Source organism: Rhineura floridana, chromosome 21, assembly GCF_030035675.1.
Source record: "Rhineura floridana isolate rRhiFlo1 chromosome 21, rRhiFlo1.hap2, whole genome shotgun sequence".
In the NCBI taxonomy this organism is placed as follows: Eukaryota; Metazoa; Chordata; class Lepidosauria; order Squamata; family Rhineuridae; genus Rhineura; species Rhineura floridana.
The window spans coordinates 18,917,720-18,935,218 of NC_084500.1; the positions used below are offsets into that span (position 1 = coordinate 18,917,720).

Sequence of the window (17,499 nt, forward strand, 5' to 3'; positions counted from 1 at the left end):
ACTCGTCAAAGCGTCTGCCGCTTGAACCAGCTGTGTGTTAAACTGTGGAGTTCACTCCCGTGGAAGGCAGCAATGGCCGCCAACATGGGTGGCTTCAAAAGAGGAATAGGCCAATGCATGGAGGAGGAAAAGGCTCCCAGTGGCTACTAGCCATGATGGCTATGCTCTGCTTCCACGGAGGGAGGCAGCACACTTTTGAATACTAGCTGGAAATTGCAGGAGGGGACAGTGTCCTTGCGCCCAGGGCCTGCGTGTGGGCTTCCCGCTGGCTACTGTGAGGACAGGATGGTGGAACAGATGAGCCACTAGCCTGATCCAGCAAGCTCTTCTTATGCTCTTCCGCGTGCATCCGCCCTCTTTGCTGAACAGGCAAACCTACAGCCCCTTGCCCCCACCCCACCCGTGGCATGGTGTCTAGAGCACTGAGGACAGCATCCCAGTATGGATGGGGCCGGACTACAGGGGCTTCATTGGTATTACATAAGAAAGCAGGGCATCTACCCAGCAACCAAAAAGACAGCCACAGAGAGCTGGGAAGAGGTTTAGGGGATCAGCCACAGGGGACCCATGGAAAAGAATTAAACGCAAGAGGACAAGTGCAGGCCTGGAAGGAAGCACAGAGAAGCTGTTGAGGGCAGCAACGAAAGAACTCTGCATTAATTAAGATGCCGGCAATGACAGAGTAAGAAGTCGATGCGCCAAGGACCCAAGAGAGCATGGCTACTGGAAGGCAACGGCAGGAAGTCAGAGCACGCAGACCTCTGGGTCAGACCCAGTCAAGATAAATAGGAGATTCTCCAGGGTAGAGCCCAAGGTGCCGATTAGGCTTGGGAAGGTGACACACTCAACATGAGAGAATCAAGGAGGCAACCGCTGTAAGCTTAGGACAACGTTCTCGTTAATGCTACGATGTGAGGGAAGTGGCACTTCAGGGTCACCAAGGGCTGGCTGAGAGCTCACTGTTCTCCATGTGCCCCGCCCCCCGCCACTCCCTCTTACAAAATAAACAGCTCCGAAGCTTCCATGGCCGATCTCGCGGAGATCCGTGAAGAGCTTCTCTGGATCTTCTTTGAAGAAGAGATCTGCAATTTCGGGGTCCTTCAGGCTGCCCGCTCGGCTGGTGGATGGCATTCTGCTGGGCAGTGAGCCGACTGACTATCTGGGTTTAAAGTGCCACCTCGACCCTGGGCTCATCTGTATGAATGGAGCCTCTTCAGCATGGATCACTGCAAGGGGGGCAGCAGAGATAAAAGACAGCAGGTTAACAGAAAACAGAAAACAAAAGCAACACCAAATCCCAGGCCCATCATTCCAACGACAGCCAGGCCCTGTTTGCACAGTGTGTTTGCTCCAAGTTATCCCCCACACTGTAGAGCAGCCTTTCCCAACCGGTGTGCCTCCAGATGTTGTTGGACCACACCTCCCACCTCAGCCAGCATTGCCAATGGTCAGGAAAGATGGGAGTTGTGGTCCAACAACATCTGCAGGCACACTGGTTGGGAAAGGCTGCTGTAGAGGTTTCCAGAGCGGATACACCACCACAAGGTGCTCTCACCTGATTGCTATCAGATTGTGTTAATGCAGGACTCCAAAGCAGGCAATCCAACACCTCCGCCTGTGTACACTATACATTTGAAGCACATGACTTCCCCCAAAGAATCCTGGGAACCATAGGTTCCCCCCCCCCACAGAGCTACTGTTCCCAGGAGTCTTTGGGGGAAACCATGTGCTTTAAAATGTGTGGTGTGTATGCAATGTTGTCTTACAGGGTCTCCAGAGAATGGGGACAGGAGCTCCTCTAATGCACAGCACTCCAACTCAAGGGCTCTGGTTGTGTTAGATCATGCACTGTGCAGGCAGAAAGGCCCCAGGTGCATTTGCCAGCATCTCCTCTACAAAGGATCTCCAGTTGTGGGGCTGGAACGCCAGAGAGGGCATTGGTGAGCTGCTGGCAGTCCAGGTAGACGATACTGGGCTAAACGGGCCAGTCCTCTGCTGGTGTGTAAGCTGAGGAGGTCCACCTTCAAATGCATGTTGCCTCTCCCAAAATAACAGTGAATTAGATAAGCATTGATACGATCATGGAGAATGACACTTCCTAAGACCAGGCACACCTAGATCCACCTAGACTAGATTACGCAATTATACTCATACGCAACTAGATCTTCAGCACCATAACTATATATCCCCCAGTTCCACATCAGATCAGCAACTCCCGTTTCCATAGCGATGGAGGCAGAAATGTAGAAACTGCAGTCAAATCTGACAGATTGTTAAGACCTCCAGTTCTAACCCGCCCTTCATGTACACATATTCTTGGTTAAAAAAAACATACATATATATATATATATATAAAGAAAATGTCAGAACCCATTTCAAAACAAATGAACCCCATGGCTGCACATAAAGGCAGGCAGGCAGGAGGTGGGGGGAGAGCAGATATTCCCAATATAAAATATTTGCCACTTCTTCCAAGGGTGCTGGAGCTCCCACAGCGGGCTGGGGCTGGCTTTCCTGGAACTAGGATTTGAATCCTTCCATTCAGAAAGCAGCGGCTTCATTAAGTACGGACACCGGCACAGTGCCCTAATTGTCTGGAAACCTTCGCACTGCTCTTTCAGTCAGACCTCATACCTAAAACTTCCTGCCTGGCATTTTAAGTTAACAGGGGTTCAGGCCAAGTGTGGCCCTCCAGGCCTCATCCCAAGCCACACCCCTCACTGGCCCCATTTCACAGCCTCCCCGAGTATGTCCTTGAACTCTGGTCATGCCTCCTGCTGGCCTGGATGGGCGACAGAGAGGAGCGTGGGAGTGCGTGTGGGAACAAACCTGCTGTACAAAGGTAAAAATGTACATTTGCTGCTCCACCCACTTTTGCCTCTGGCCCCACCCACCATTGGCATGTGGCCCTCGGAATGCGGCCCTTGGGCCTGGAAAGGCTTCCACATCCCTGTACTAGGCCTTCAGAGGAAGGTGGTGGCTGTTCCTCTCTGCTGTTTCCCCGTGGTTCAGTTCCGCACGTGGTGTGCATCAGGGACCGGCCTGGGCTGTGCTTCCCCTTCCATGGATGGGCCTTCCACAAGGCTGATTGTGGAAAGGAATGTATATTACACAGAGTCAAAAGAACTAGGAGCAACCTGTGAAGGACAATGGTATCTGCAACATTCCTCACATAGGAGGAAAAGCTAACAATGCCACAACTTAATCCTCTCTCTGGAGAAGGAATTTTAACGTTACAGAATGCGCATTTTTGAATTTCCAGCCAGTTGCTGGAAACAAACAATGGACAAGAACATCAGGCAGAAGAAGGGGTGTTGGGGGAAGGAGGGAGCAGATAAGTGACAGCACATGCTGTATTATTGGAGAAATTCTTCCTGGCTCAAACAGTAATGAGGTCATGTTCCATCTTTAAGCAGCATCAGATCCTTACAAAAAAGACATTGTTCAGAAAGCAAATCCTGCAATCCCATAATGCCCTTTCTCTCCCCCCCCTGTATCTGTTGGTGTTAACCAGGGGGAGGAGGCTTCACATACCTGCCCCTGTGCAAGACTACAGGCCTCTGGATCACCAGAGCCGTACACAAAAGATGGAGTGCACAGCTGCTCCCATCCACAGCCACCATTATGGCGACTAGGACACGATCTGAGCTGCTAACGGACACGGAGGCAACCTCCAAGTTAGATTACTGCAATGCGCTCTATGTGGGGCTGCCTTTGAAGACGGTTCGGAAGCTGCAGCTTGTGCAAAATGCAGCAGCCAGATTGGTAACAAGGACCAGATGGTCTGAGCATATAAAACCGATTCTGGCCCGCTTGCATTGGCTGCCTGTATGTTTCCGAGCTCGATTCAAGGTGCTGGTTTTAACCTATAAAGCCTTACACAGCTTAGGACCACAATACCTGATGGAACACCTCTCCCGATATGAACCCACCCATACACATCAAAGGCCCTCCTCCGGGTGCCTACTCTGAGGGAAGCTGGGAGTCTGGCAACAAGGGAGAGGGCCTTCTCAGTGGTGGCCCTCAAATTATGGAATGATCCCCTTGACGAGGTGTGCCTGGCGCCAACACTGTTATCTCTTCAGCGCCAGGTCAAGACTTTCCTCTTCTCCCAGGCATTTTAGCATGCATTTTTAAAGTGCTTTTTAAAAAATGTGTTTTTAAATTTGTATATTTCTTTCTAATGTTTTTAATTATTGTAAACCGCCCAGAGAGCTTCGGCTATGGGACGGTATACAAATGTAATCAATTAATCAATCAATCAGCAAGCCTCCAAAGCTAGCCAGCACCACATCAAACAGGAGGGGCTGCTGTCTGAGCAGGGCCCTCCCAAGGCAGACACATCAGTGTACAACCACTTTGTTGCCTTACGAAAGGTCCCCTGAAGTTCAGGCACATCTGACTGGCCTGCAAGAGGGTGACTTGCAGCGATGGCCACCCAACTTTCAGCGCTCATTATGACTGATCTAGTGCCTTTGCGCCAGCTTAAAGAAGAGCCAGCCAATGTATCTGAAATTTCCGCCCAATGCTACCTCAGAAGGTGGCGAGATGCGCAAAAGAGACTCGATGGGTCATCTCAATTGACAAGCAACTGGAGACACAGTCTTTCGGGTGTCATGTCCCCGAGCTGTAAATGGGGGCAGAGAAGTAAGATGCTTTGTTGTCATTGCTGGCACAGAGCAGTCCCTAACATGGGTTTTAGCCCATCTTGGGTCAGAGTCATCAGATTTTTTTTTTAAACTGAGATCCTAGGCATCTTCCAACTGTGTCATTCCCACCAGCTCCCCAGAAAAACAGAGAACCAAATCTGGTTTTAACCTGCAGCCCCAAGGCCCTTAGCCCCAGTGCCAACCCACTAAAAGCCCTGCACTTGCTCATGACTCTATTAACACAAGGCAAATGCTTCATAATTTAACTATTATCTTTCACTCCGTTTGCCATTAAATCGTAAGTACCTGTATCACTTTGCACCAAGAAATTCTTTTGAGGGCAGGCAAAGCGGGTGGACTCACAGCATAAAGCAATATTAGATAGCGAGAGGCTGTCTTGAGTCTGTGGTTTTAGCCATTACGCAATTCTTCTGACCAATGTTTTCAAATAATGAACTTGTGGCTCATTATTAGCTGCTGTTGGAAACATTCCAGCCCACTCCTAAATGAGTTTGGCCTAGCAGGGCCACCACTTCTACTGCCTCCCCGGGACATCTCTGCCTTTTACAGCCGTCTGATACAGTGGGAGAAGTGCAACCAGCGAAAGGTTTTGCAAGAAATTATGGAGGAACCTCACAGACACCACATGACCTTGCTGAGCAGGATCCCCTTGTGTAGAGCATCCCTCCATGAGCTTCCCCAAACTGCCAGTGTTCACACGTCGCAGTCAGCCATTGTTAATGGTTTATCATGAAGGCACAGATGAGTCTGTTCCATTCCTCCCTTACTGTGAACAGCAGCAACAAACCATGACAGCTGGCTTAGTGTTTCGTCCTGTATCAAGGATCAGGCTTTATGTCGCTCCAAATAAACCACAATGTGAATCCCAGGTTTGCATGTGGCTAACAAATGTGGTTTGTTCGGAGCAAAACAAACTGTAGTCCCCAATTCAGCCATAACGCTAATCCAGAGATTGTGGTTAGTTGCTCCCATTCAGACGGGAGTGGGGAGCAAAAGCATTCATGATGGTTAACTGAGGAATGGGAACTTCTGGCCTTTCAGGTTTTGTTGGAATCCAACTCCCATCAGCACTAGCCAGAATGGCTAAGGGTCAGGCATTATGGGAGTTGTAGTCCAACAACATCTGGAAGGGCCACAGGTTAGCCACCCCTTATAACTGTGACCGTAGGGGGCTTGCACTCCATTCCTACATCCTTGCGTTTCATGGTCTCCAGACCTGTTTGACAATTTTTAAATTAAATAAAGTTTATATCTGAAAAATAGACATAAATATTATACCAGTCTAAAAGACAAAAGTCCCATTGTTCCAGAATGCTCCGTCTCCTACTGTCACATTGTCAAGGGAAAAATAAAGTTTTTTTTTTAAATATGAAGTAGACTGCCTTCAAGTCGATTCTGACTTATGGCGACCCTATTTATAGGGTTTTCATGGTAAGCGGTATTCAGTATAGCAGATCCCAAAACATTAATCTGATATTCTGCACAAACATTTTAAGGCTGGTTGCCATTTTGAGTACCATTTGTTTTCTATTGCATGCTAGTTTTCTTTTCCTTTTCTAAGAATTCCAAAATCCACTGACCTGCTTGAAGTGTCAATGCAGCTTTCCAGGTTTGAATTTTTTATTTTTAGTTATTAAGAAAGTTCTTGCTGCCTAAAATCTACTTTCTGTTGAGGAATCTGGTATATGTCATAGAACTATTAAAATGTAATATACAGCTTAGATCAGCCTTTCCCAACCAGCGTGCCTCCAGATGTTGTTGGACCACAATTCCCATCTTTCCTGACCATTGGCAATGCTGGCTGAGGCTGATGGGAGTTGTGGTCCAACAACATCTGGAGGCACGCCGGTTGCGAAAGGCTGGCTTAGATAATATAACTAACTATGATCACACATTCCTTTCCAAAATGGGACACTTATTTCATATGCTCTGGAGCTGTTCTAACAAGCCAATACCGTGTCTATATCCCCAACATTCATCATCAGAAAGAAGCCCCACTTTTAGATGCTTGGAGACCAGTGAATGCTGAACATGATTTTCTGTTGAATTAGTCTACTTAAATCAACAGTGGACTGTGTGATTAAATTGAGGGCAGTGCTCCAGTGCCAGAGAGTATTTTCTTGATCAAATTCTTGCTTCCAGGAAGTTCCAAGAAAACCAAAATCATCACATGTGACCTTGAAGTTCTGTTTGGTCAATATTACAGCAGGTCTGGGAAGAAACTGTAAGATGTTTTAAAACCTAAAAACACACAATTGTGGGGAGGTTCTGATGCACTTTAATGCATCAATCCTGAATAATTAATAATAGTTATTGTTATTAATTATTTTGGTTAAATGGTTGAAGGTAGAATCCAATGTTGCATGAGTGGAAGGGCTTGACCTTCCTCCCCTCCTCTCTGTAGCGCCCCTCATGTGCCCCCAAGATCTGCTCCAGATGACCCCCCAGTCCTTCAGAGGAGTCTCTGAGGGGTGTGTGGAGGGCTGCAGGAGGAAAGACATAGAAACATAGGAAGGCGCTTTATCCCGAGTCAAACCAAAAGTCTATCTAGCTCAGTACTACCTACACTGACTGGCAGTGACTCTCCAGGATTTCAGGCCGGGGTCTCTCCCAGCCCTATCTGGAAATGCAGTCAAGGATTGAACTTGGGGCCTTCTGCATGCAAGGCAGATAGATGCTCTGCCACTAAGCTATGGCCCTGACTCATAAGAGAGGAAGGTGCAGCCACCTTGTGCAAAGAGAAGCCCATTCCTCTAGCACATGGGCAGCATTGGACACAACCCTGAGCACGTCGTCTTTCAACAGATTTAGGAAGTTTAAAAAAGCTTTTTTGTAGCATTCAGTTTTGAAAATGTATAATCTGCAGCTATCAAGAAAAAAGACTACCCTGCAATTGTTTTCTAATTTTGCCTGAATATGACACAGTTGACCAACACCATTTTGCAAACTGGTTTGGCATTTCTACCCACAGGTGCAACTTGTTCACACTGTTTTTGCAAACCCTGCAACATGTCCAACAGCTGAAATTCACCAATTATTTTTATATTATTAAAAATGTATACCACTTAATATAATAATAATTTCTAAAAGTGGTTTACATAAAAACAATGTCCAACGATATTTTCTAAAAACAGGATAAAAATGCAACTGTATCTGGCACGTAAAGCAATGTACAAAATTAGAAAATGAAGGGTGCAATCCAACTCGCATTTACACTGGGCCGAGGGGAGTTGGATGTGGTGGATCTCCAGCTGAGCCAGCTGGGTCTTGGCTCAGTCGGGTGAGGGGACTTAGGACACATCCAATTTGTGATCGGAGCGCTCTTGCAGGTCCCAACCCAGGCAAAAGTTAAACCGGGAAAAAGGTTGGTCTAAGAAAATAACTGCAACAGAAGTCAATGGAGAGGGCTTATTCCGCGGTAGGAGTATTTGGAGAGCAGGCTTTTACTTTCTGGATCCCTGTGCGCAGCTCCCAGTTGAGCCAGCGTTCAGCCAACCCAGAGGCTCCTGAATGGCAAATGCATGCGGCGGAACTTTACATCAGCTTCTCTTGTTCCAGCACAACTTAAGCCGGCTTTCCCTGCACTGCTCTGTAAGTTCAGGAAAGCTTGGGTAAATTTCAAAGATCACTGCCTCTCTGCCCCATTAATTACTCAAGGGAGGGCATTCCTGGGGGTGGGTGGGCCCGAACCCACTAACACTGACAAGGCCTGCTTCCATGTTGTCACCAAGTGACAATCTGCTAATCATGGGACTACCAGCAGAGACTGCTCAGAAGATCTGAAAAATCACCTTGGTTTGTACCAGGGAAGTACAGACCCACACATTCAAACTTCTATGACGATGAAGCTGCAAGATGTGAAAAGGGAGGGAGTCGAAATAAAGCAAGATGCAACACCCATTTCCCATCAGCTACTCAAATATTTTGCTTAGGCAAGGCCCTGCTCTGGAGAAAAGTTCATCCACGGATTTTAAACAAAACAGAGCTTTTACATTAGCAATGACTGGAGTTCAGGATGTTGTCCGTACCCTTACATAATTCTCACAAACAAACCTTGACCGGGTTATTAAACTCAGCTCAGTAAATTCTGCGCACACAGACGATCACAGGCATTTGAAGCTCTATTACCATTAATCACATCACAGAGAACACACACGACATCTTCACATGCTGTTAAAATGTAGGGTCAAGATCAAGTCCAGGAATGCTTGTAATAAGCTACAGAGTGACATGTACAAGTAGGTTTGATCTAAAGCAGGTGTGAGGCATCCATGGCCCTCCAGATGTCGCTGGACTCCAACTCCCACCACCCCTGACCACTGGAATTGCTGGGGCTGATGGGAGCTGGAGTCCAGCATCCTCTGGAAAGCACCAACTCGGCCTAAAGCCAAAGAACAGCCAACTGGGTATCTTGACACAGCCCTTTTTGTACTCCCTCAGGTGACCCTGCTCAGTCGATACTGTTTATATATTTCGTGAATTTATTAGACACGCAAAAGCAAAACTGTTGTACAACAAAACGATTTAAAAATGTAAATCGCAAACAATACAACCAGGTACGACATGATCCAATAACAGAAAGCAGTCAGAATCACAATGGAGAGTAAGCATAATGCTGGCCACAATCATTTAACCTGATCCCACAGAAAGCTAAAAAAACCCTGCGGCTCAAGTTCTCCATGTGGTCAGGGCTAGGCAAAACCCTTCACCCCAGGGTCTGTCTCCAACCCCAACTTGCCATAGATGGCTGGGCTTGGAGTGGCACCTGAAAGAGTCCAGGAAGGGCCACTCACAGGTGAGTACCATTCAGCTGGAGACCGTCTTGCAGGTGTGCATTAACTGCACTGGAGAAAAGGACTGAATCCACTGAAGTTTCCACGATGGACCCTCAAATGGAACAAATCAATTTAATGAATCTACAATAACCTAAAACCAACAGCAGCCTCCGCTGAGGGATGCATTTTTTTAAATGCCCCATAAATAGCCTGCCCTGAACACCTCTGCCCAGGAAGACACCCCTTGTAGAGGGCACTGTGGCCTACGCTAGAAAAGAAGCCTCAGTTGCCTGGTAGGCGTCCGTAACACAAGCTGTACCCACCTTGGTAAAGATTCTGTCAAGAGCCCTTCTGATTGTGTTTGCTGTGTGACTATGAACAAATAATGGCACATCAGTCCTTTTTTTTTTTTACAATAATTTTTATTCAAATTTTCATAAAACATAGAAAACAAAATCATAAAACATTCAAAGACAAAAAACAAAACAAAAATGATTAAACAAAAAAAAATAAAATGTTGACTTCCCATTTGTCACATATCAAATCAGTTATAGGTCTACAATATATAACAATCCTGTCTCTTAAATCATATTATAAAATCACTTTCCTCCAGTAGTTATCTTAATTAATCATCAAATCTCATAAACATTACTTTATTCTTTCCACAAAAAGTCAAAGAGAGGTTTCAATTCTTTAAGAAATATATCTATCAATTTTTCTCCAAATAAACATGTCAATTAATCCATCTCGTTGATAATTATAATAATCTTATTGTCATAACCATAGTCCAAATAAACATTTCGATTAATCCATCTCATCAGAATCTGTTAGGTCCAATAATTTCAATAGCCATTATTCCATTATCCCTATTAGTTCCATCTTCCATCTTCAATAGTCCTGTTAAGTCCAGTAATCTCAGTGTCCAATCTTCCATTATCAGTATTCCATAATAATCTTGCTGTTGTAGCCATAGTCATATAATAAGAGTCTGATGGGAATTTCCTCTATCCCAAATATTTTCTTGCCATCCATTCTGAATAAGTTGCTGAAATACTGTTGTAAAGTCATATCTGTGTTCTTTTTTACAAAATGCACTGGCTCATCTCTTAAGAGTTTTTCCATTGTCACATGGCTGCAGTTAATTCCATAGATTTTCTCTATATCAAGCTCCATCACATCATTCCAGTCCAGAAGATTATCCAAGCCATTGATAACTTTATCTCTAATATCTTCATTAATTTCTTCAAAGATAACGTTAAATTCCAAACAGTAGATTTTATTTCTAATATCCATAAACTCCAGATCTTTTTCCAATTCCACATTTGTTCCAATCTCCAGGGTTTGTATCTTCCCTTTATTTTTTCTTTTCTCATCTCTGATCTCATTCTCCTCTCTCACAGGATCCCCTATTTCTTTGAGCTCCTGCGTCATTTTGCTCAGTTCAATTTTCAGCTCCTTACTGCCCTGTCGCAGGGTTTGTTTCGTTATCTCAATCTCATCCATTATTTTCTGAAACATAGTTACTTCCAGATTCTCAGCCACTTTCTTGATAATGGCACATCAGTCCTAAAAGGATCCAGCCTGGAACTGAAAGACATTACTGTTCTAACGTCTCATCAGCTACCATTTTTTTCTGTGGGTTGGGCTAATATGGATGCGAATGACAATGAAACCACCATGGGCTTAAATTCCAAGTCTGGTCAACAGACAAACTGAACACACACTGTGACGGAGAGAGACAAAGCCCCCAAACTCCAGCACTCTCCCCTAATTCTTATGGTGACAACGAGAGAGGCGACTTTATTTTGAAGAAGAAAAAAAACCCCCAAACAGAGCATTTAACTAAGTGAAGTGGCTCAAAAGGTGACGTCGTTACAGTCTTCAGGGCCTCATTTAGCTTCCAGAAGGAAACCTGTGGACTGCAGGAGGGTTAAGAATGCACCCTCATCATCCCCAAGCACTGTAGCCCGCATGGATGCATGCACTAGTGCGGCCATCACCTCAGCAGAGTGTTGGGTTTAATCTTCTCAGGGCCATCTCGCAAACAAACCAAACCAAACCTAGGATGGGCTGCTGGCTGGATAAGCAGGACCTGCAACAAAACGTTGCAGCGTATCAATGTATAGAGCAGTGAAGGCAGTTTCCCTCCCTCAACCCCAACCCCCTTCTCTCACTCCAGAACACTTACTAGACGCTATGGGGGTTTGAGTGGGATAATTCCATCCACTTCCCTGCCCCCAACCGCTATTCTCCCCACCCCACCCAGCTGCCACCTCATCATTCAGAGAGGATCATTTCATATTTTGCCATTTGGGAACGCACAGAACGAGAGGCCTGCTGAACCATTTCCCGATACATCTGCTGTGCCTGAAGACAAAGAGCCCATTATTGGAGATCCAAAGTAACAGGCCAAGGGGTCAAAGATGTTCTTGCTCAGTGCCTTGATATTTCCCAGCTTCATGGAGTAGCCTCAGATTGGCATCCATAATCAAAAGACATCCTGCTGTTCCGTCAATGAGGTTCCCCTTTCGGCAAGAGATCTGCCCTCTTGCCAGGTGATAACAGTATAATGGCATAAGCACTGGCATTCTCTGCTATCAAAGGACAGATGAAAGGAAGCCCAGAGGGCCCTGATATCTGAAACCATGGACCCTGAAGAGGGGTGACTATTTTAAACCTGGTTGGCCTCTTGTGTTTGACTCTGTTGATCAAGGGCATTCGTTTTCATCTGCTGTCTGCAGGCAGAGCAATCTTGTGCGCCACGGAGTACAGGATTACCCCCAGGGACTATATAAATTGGATTGGTTCAAGAAAGGGGGGGGCCTCTTCCAGCTGACCAGGAAGTCACATCAAGTGAGGCAATTTACTTATGGCTCTCTAACACAAAGCAATATGGAGTAGCAGGTGATAAAACAGGAGACACAGATCAGAGGTGGAGCACTTTCTTCGCATGCATATGGTGCCAGGTTCAATCTCCAGGTAGGGCTTTGCAAGGGCCCTAGCAGCCTCTGCCAGTCAGTCAACATTTGCAAAATGCCTAGGGTGAAGTGGAGAGCTCCAAAAATGAAAACCCCAAACTGAGAACGCAGCTAACTGAGAAACTTCCAGTACAATATACTCTCACAGATGCAGGGGGAGGACGTAAGCATCTCTCCATGCCACAAAAAGCACTCAGTTGTACCAGGGCCACTATGGAGGAGGAGGTTGGTTGTCTATGCCAAAAGAGCTGAGCCACCTGCGCTTGCTCAGACTTCTCAGTATAGCAAAAGCAAGATGGCGCCTGCACATCCTCCTCGAGATCTAAAGCTATGGAATAAACAAGGGACAGGGAACCTTCATCTGGCTGGAGGGCCAGATCTTTATTTCCCAACCCCTGCAGGACCAAAGCTGACAGGTGGGCAGCCCTTCCTGCCTGATGCCAGGTGACGCTTCCCTTTGAAGCCCCAATTGTTGAGACTTCAAAGTAAACCTGAAGGCGCACTCTGATCTGCTCAGGATGGGAGCACACCTTCACATGATCTCCCCTCTGTGCAGAGAAGTGTGGAGGGGATTGAAGGTGCACTGGCATCAACCCATCAGCTGAAGGGTGGATGGAGCATGCCTTCAAATGCCCACCACTTGGTTCGGGGAAATGGCCTTGAGGGCCAAATTGGACTCCTTGGAGGACCATGACTGGGCCAGAGGTTCCCCACCACTGGAATACACTGTGCCTCTCTCTGCAGGCAGCACCCTCATCTTACCCTATGATCAAATGAGCACTAAGAGTGAATGGGGGGAATCTGGATAAAACTCTGCAGCAAGATTAGTAGGTGAGGCTTGCTAAGGGGGAAAAATGGAAGAGGGGAGAGACCAGGGCTACATAAAAGTGCTGTTCAACAATTTCTCATTTGTTTGGGTTGTTTTCGTCAAGGGGATCTACAGAATATACATAAAGAATATATGTATACAAATACCGTGCCACCTTGGGCTCCTTCTGGGAGAAAGGGTGGGATATAAATTTAATAAATAAAATGAATGCATACGTATTTTCACCACAACATAAAAAATCTAATTTTAAAAAAGAACCCAACATTAATTTTAACAGAAACACTAAAGCATTTTATCTGTGCCTCTGTGTTCCTGAAGGATAAGAAACCCCATTTTCCTATACAAAAATGGATAATAGGACAGCCTATTTATAATGGGTTGCATCCAACTAAGCCCTACTCAGAGCACACCCACTAAAATTAATGGCTATGACTAACATAGGCCATTAATTTCAATAGGTCTGCTCTGAATATGACCAACTTTGGATACAAACCAGTATATTTAGGGTTTTGGCTGTCACACCTGAACAAAACTGTAGATTTATTAAAAACAATTCAAACAGTATCTATTTATTAAATTTATGTCTAAGTGTCTTCAGAGTCAATCCACATGAGAAAAGCACACAGAAAGCGACACCCCCCTCCAAATACACATATATAATTGTTGTTGCCATTTGTCAGTATTGTCAATAACTGGGTCGCCAAATGAATAAATTAATGTCTCTTCAAATTCACTCACATAAAAGTTAGCCATTTCCAGGCCCATGGCAGATCCCCACTACAACACACTTAATTTGTGGATATAACTCATCAAATTAGAAATAGTTACTTCTTTAGACCAGTGGCTGCTAATGAAAAGAATAAGGAGGGCTCTGCTTTTCATTACTCTTGTTCAAGATGTTTTCTGCTACATTGGTGCAACATTGGTGTATAAAAACTAAAAGCCAGTGTATGTTGTGATAGTACACTCTGCAACCCTACGGGGTGCAATGAAGATCCTGAGCTGTTTGCATTTGAACTCGTATTTTATGATACATGGCTGTCTAATTTCTTATTTCCTTTCTTCCAGTGTAGCAGATCACAAATCCTCTTTAAAAAAAAGAACACAAGTTCTCACCACAATAGCTACATTTGGAGCCAGAAATCCACAATGTGTTTTGCTAGGAGATGGGATTTCTGTCCATTTTTCGTGACCTCCAGACATCTTTGGTTCAGCTGTAAGTGGCTTACTTTCCATACTTGCCCGGCTGATTTCAGACTCATGAACCTACCTTAGTAAGTTTAGATAAGCTTGTTGCCTGAACTGATATTTTATTCATAGATACTTTTTGCAAAGGTTTCCTATCATCTTTCAGTAAAAAGGTCAAAAGTGGTTTACACTGTTGTACAAGCGGTTAAAAAAACCCTAGTTATTTTTGTTATCATATGTCGGTTAATCAGGAATTAATTTTTAAAGGAACTTGTAATAACCTAACCTTTTCTGCTTTTTATTTTCTTTTATGCGGAAAGGGAAACTACTTTTGTCCGTTGGGAATTTTTTTTAGGTTTATTTTATGGTTGGTAATATATGAACGTTAAGTAACACTCTTAAGGTTTTATTCCAATTCATGTTAGAGACCTTTTTTAATGATATCGTGAAGATGAGGGTACATTCTGCATATTCCCTGAGAAGGTCAACCAAAATTCACCAGGGATTACTCATATAATATTGCCAATTTACAGTCTTTTGCATATTTCTAGAGAGAAAAAACGACTTGACACTTCCTGCTGAGACATTTGATAGACTGCAGGAAGGGGTGCGGTGTTGCTGGAGGCCACTATCAAGGCCTTTGTGCTAGTCCGCAGTCTACTGGCCTGAGAGGCATAAAATCCATCCCCTGGAGTGGCACCTGAGACCATCTAGAGGAAGTACAGCAAAGAATTCAGCACACGTGCCAATGTTATCGCGAAAAAGGGAGCGTTTGCACACAACTCCAGTATCCTTTTGCATGCTGCTCGTGCATTCCTATCATGTGAATAATTCAATTTAACATGTAGAATTTCTGGCTGGCAGGAAGAAAAACTTGTGAAAATAAAGTAATATCCAGTAAGGTATGAAAATAAGGAAAGGCAAGGGAAAGGTGCAGGGCTTTGGGGTGGGCTAGATTTTAACATCATTGCTTTTAGATTTTAATGTTATTGTATTGATGTGTCATTTTGTGCTATTTTGCTTATTTTGTATGTCGCCCAGAGTGACTGGTTAGCCAGCCAGATGGCCAACTAAGAAATCCAATAAATAAAGGTTATTACACTGTTTAAATCTCACATAAAGATGCTGAACAATAGGGCAACAATTATTTGAAGATTTTCCTATTGGTGAACTTTATAACTTTGTTTAAATCTTCTTGGTTTTTGGGTGAGTGGGTGGGTGAGTCGATCAGACCTTCAGGCTGACAACGTCCTAGTCAGCCATACTGCTGGGTGAGTTTTGAAAACAATCTCATGCAGGATAGAAATGGGGAGAAGGTTGCAGTGCTTTTCACAAAATGCTTGCACACAGCTAAGAGCAGTGTTCGGGATTTTGCAGCATCTAAGCTATTAACAAAGCAACCACTACTACAGTTTAGAGTGATTTTCCTCCTGCAGGATCTAATGTAAGAGCAAGAAAGAATTTCTCCTTCCAGTGGTCCCTCCCCACCCACTCGTGCAAAAGAGCCCAGGAGGAAAGGGATTTTCTGTTAAATTGCATGAGGTTATTTACAATTCCATAGAGTGCATGAAACGGAGATTAAAATTATCCTCTCAACACACTATTAAATTCTTCCTGCATAGCTTTCAGCAAAAATTAATATCTCTTTTATGAATAGGGAGGTAAACTGAGAGTTTCACCAAGTTTTTCCTTTCACTGTTCCTAAAATAATGATGCCTGAGAGCAGATTTAAATGGAAAATTTTTGAAATATAGAACTGGCATGCCATGGCCTCTATCCATATCCAATAACAAACTGAGGCTGTGAATCAGCAAATCAAGGCTCGAGGGCACAGTCCACAATGACCTTTGCTGCCTCCCACTCATTTCAGTCGGGCTCATACAGGACTTCCGTATGAATCCGTACTGTAACAAACAACTTATCTGATCCCTTGTATAGAATGTGTAATTACTGAGAGATTCCACATAGAGAATGCAAAGCAAGAACATTCAGAACAGAGAAATCCATTTGCAAGTTATAGAATTAAAGTCGGTCTCTATTGCTCAGCTATAAAGCGTAAGCATTTCACACCTCTCTGAAGATACACAGCCTTGAGTTGATTTCATGGGCCAACAGCCATCTTGCAACACAATCCTTTACCTGTTTTCTTGGAATTCTGTCCTACTGCATTCAAAGGCACTTATTCCCTACGAAGTTCATTTAGGATTGCAGACTTATCGTTATAAGTGTTGTGATTTGTGCCAAAGGGTCTATGCAGCTTTCATCTCTATGAGCCTTCTGCTATTCCACACTCGTGGGATTCAGTAACTTATGTGGTATTTGGATTTCAGTCCTGCCCCTCTGGCAGTGCTTAATTGTAAGGTTGCACTAACACCAGATTGACCAAACTGCCAAATTAAATTCCACATGTAATACTGGCTCGCAGGATTTATTCTGACCCCAGAATATAAATTTGCTTGTGACAGAAGCTATACCTCAGCTAAACCCTGCTGTATATAGCTAAACAATGTTCAACCTATGTTTACTTTCACAATAAACAACCCTATAAAAGGTAGGGTGACCCTATTATCTGAAAGACCGCCTCCTTCCCTACAGACCCTCTTGGATGTTGAGATCAGCAGAGGGGGCCCTTTTGGTAGTTCCGCCACCCTTGGAAGCTCGGGGGGGGTGGCCTGGGAGAGGGCCTTCTCTGTGGCGGCCCCTAAGCGGTGGAACTCCCTCCCCACCGAGGTGTGTCTGGCAACTTCACTGTACAACTTCTGGCGAATGCTGAAGGTGCACCTCTTTACCCTGGCCTTCGACACCTGAGATGTATATTTTTAGGATCCACCCTATTTTGTGTGGTATTTAGATTGTTTTTAACTGTCTTAATTATATGTTTTTAAGTTGTTGTAACCCACCATGGGAGCTCTGAGTGAAGAGTAGAGATGTAAAATTTCCAGAAATTTTGAAGCCATGGGAAAAACCTTTTTTTTCCAGAAAAAATGGAAATTTTCAGAAAAATTGAAAAAATGCAATATTAACACTTTTTACGGATTGAAAGTCTGTTTGTTACTTCA

The 17,499-nt window shown here is 44.6% G+C and overlaps 1 protein-coding gene across 2 annotated transcripts in view; it reads right to left on the minus strand.

The window, feature by feature from the left end:
* The window catches only part of TAOK1 (TAO kinase 1), a 75,126-nt gene that overhangs the window by 40,433 nt on the left and 17,194 nt on the right, over nt 1-17,499 (minus strand). For both annotated transcript variants that reach the window (XM_061605520.1, XM_061605521.1), the window contains one exon: nt 1,000-1,226. In XM_061605520.1, the coding sequence (XP_061461504.1) occupies nt 1,000-1,131 (132 nt within the window). In that variant the 5' untranslated portion in view covers nt 1,132-1,226. The remainder of the gene's footprint in view (nt 1-999; nt 1,227-17,499) is intronic.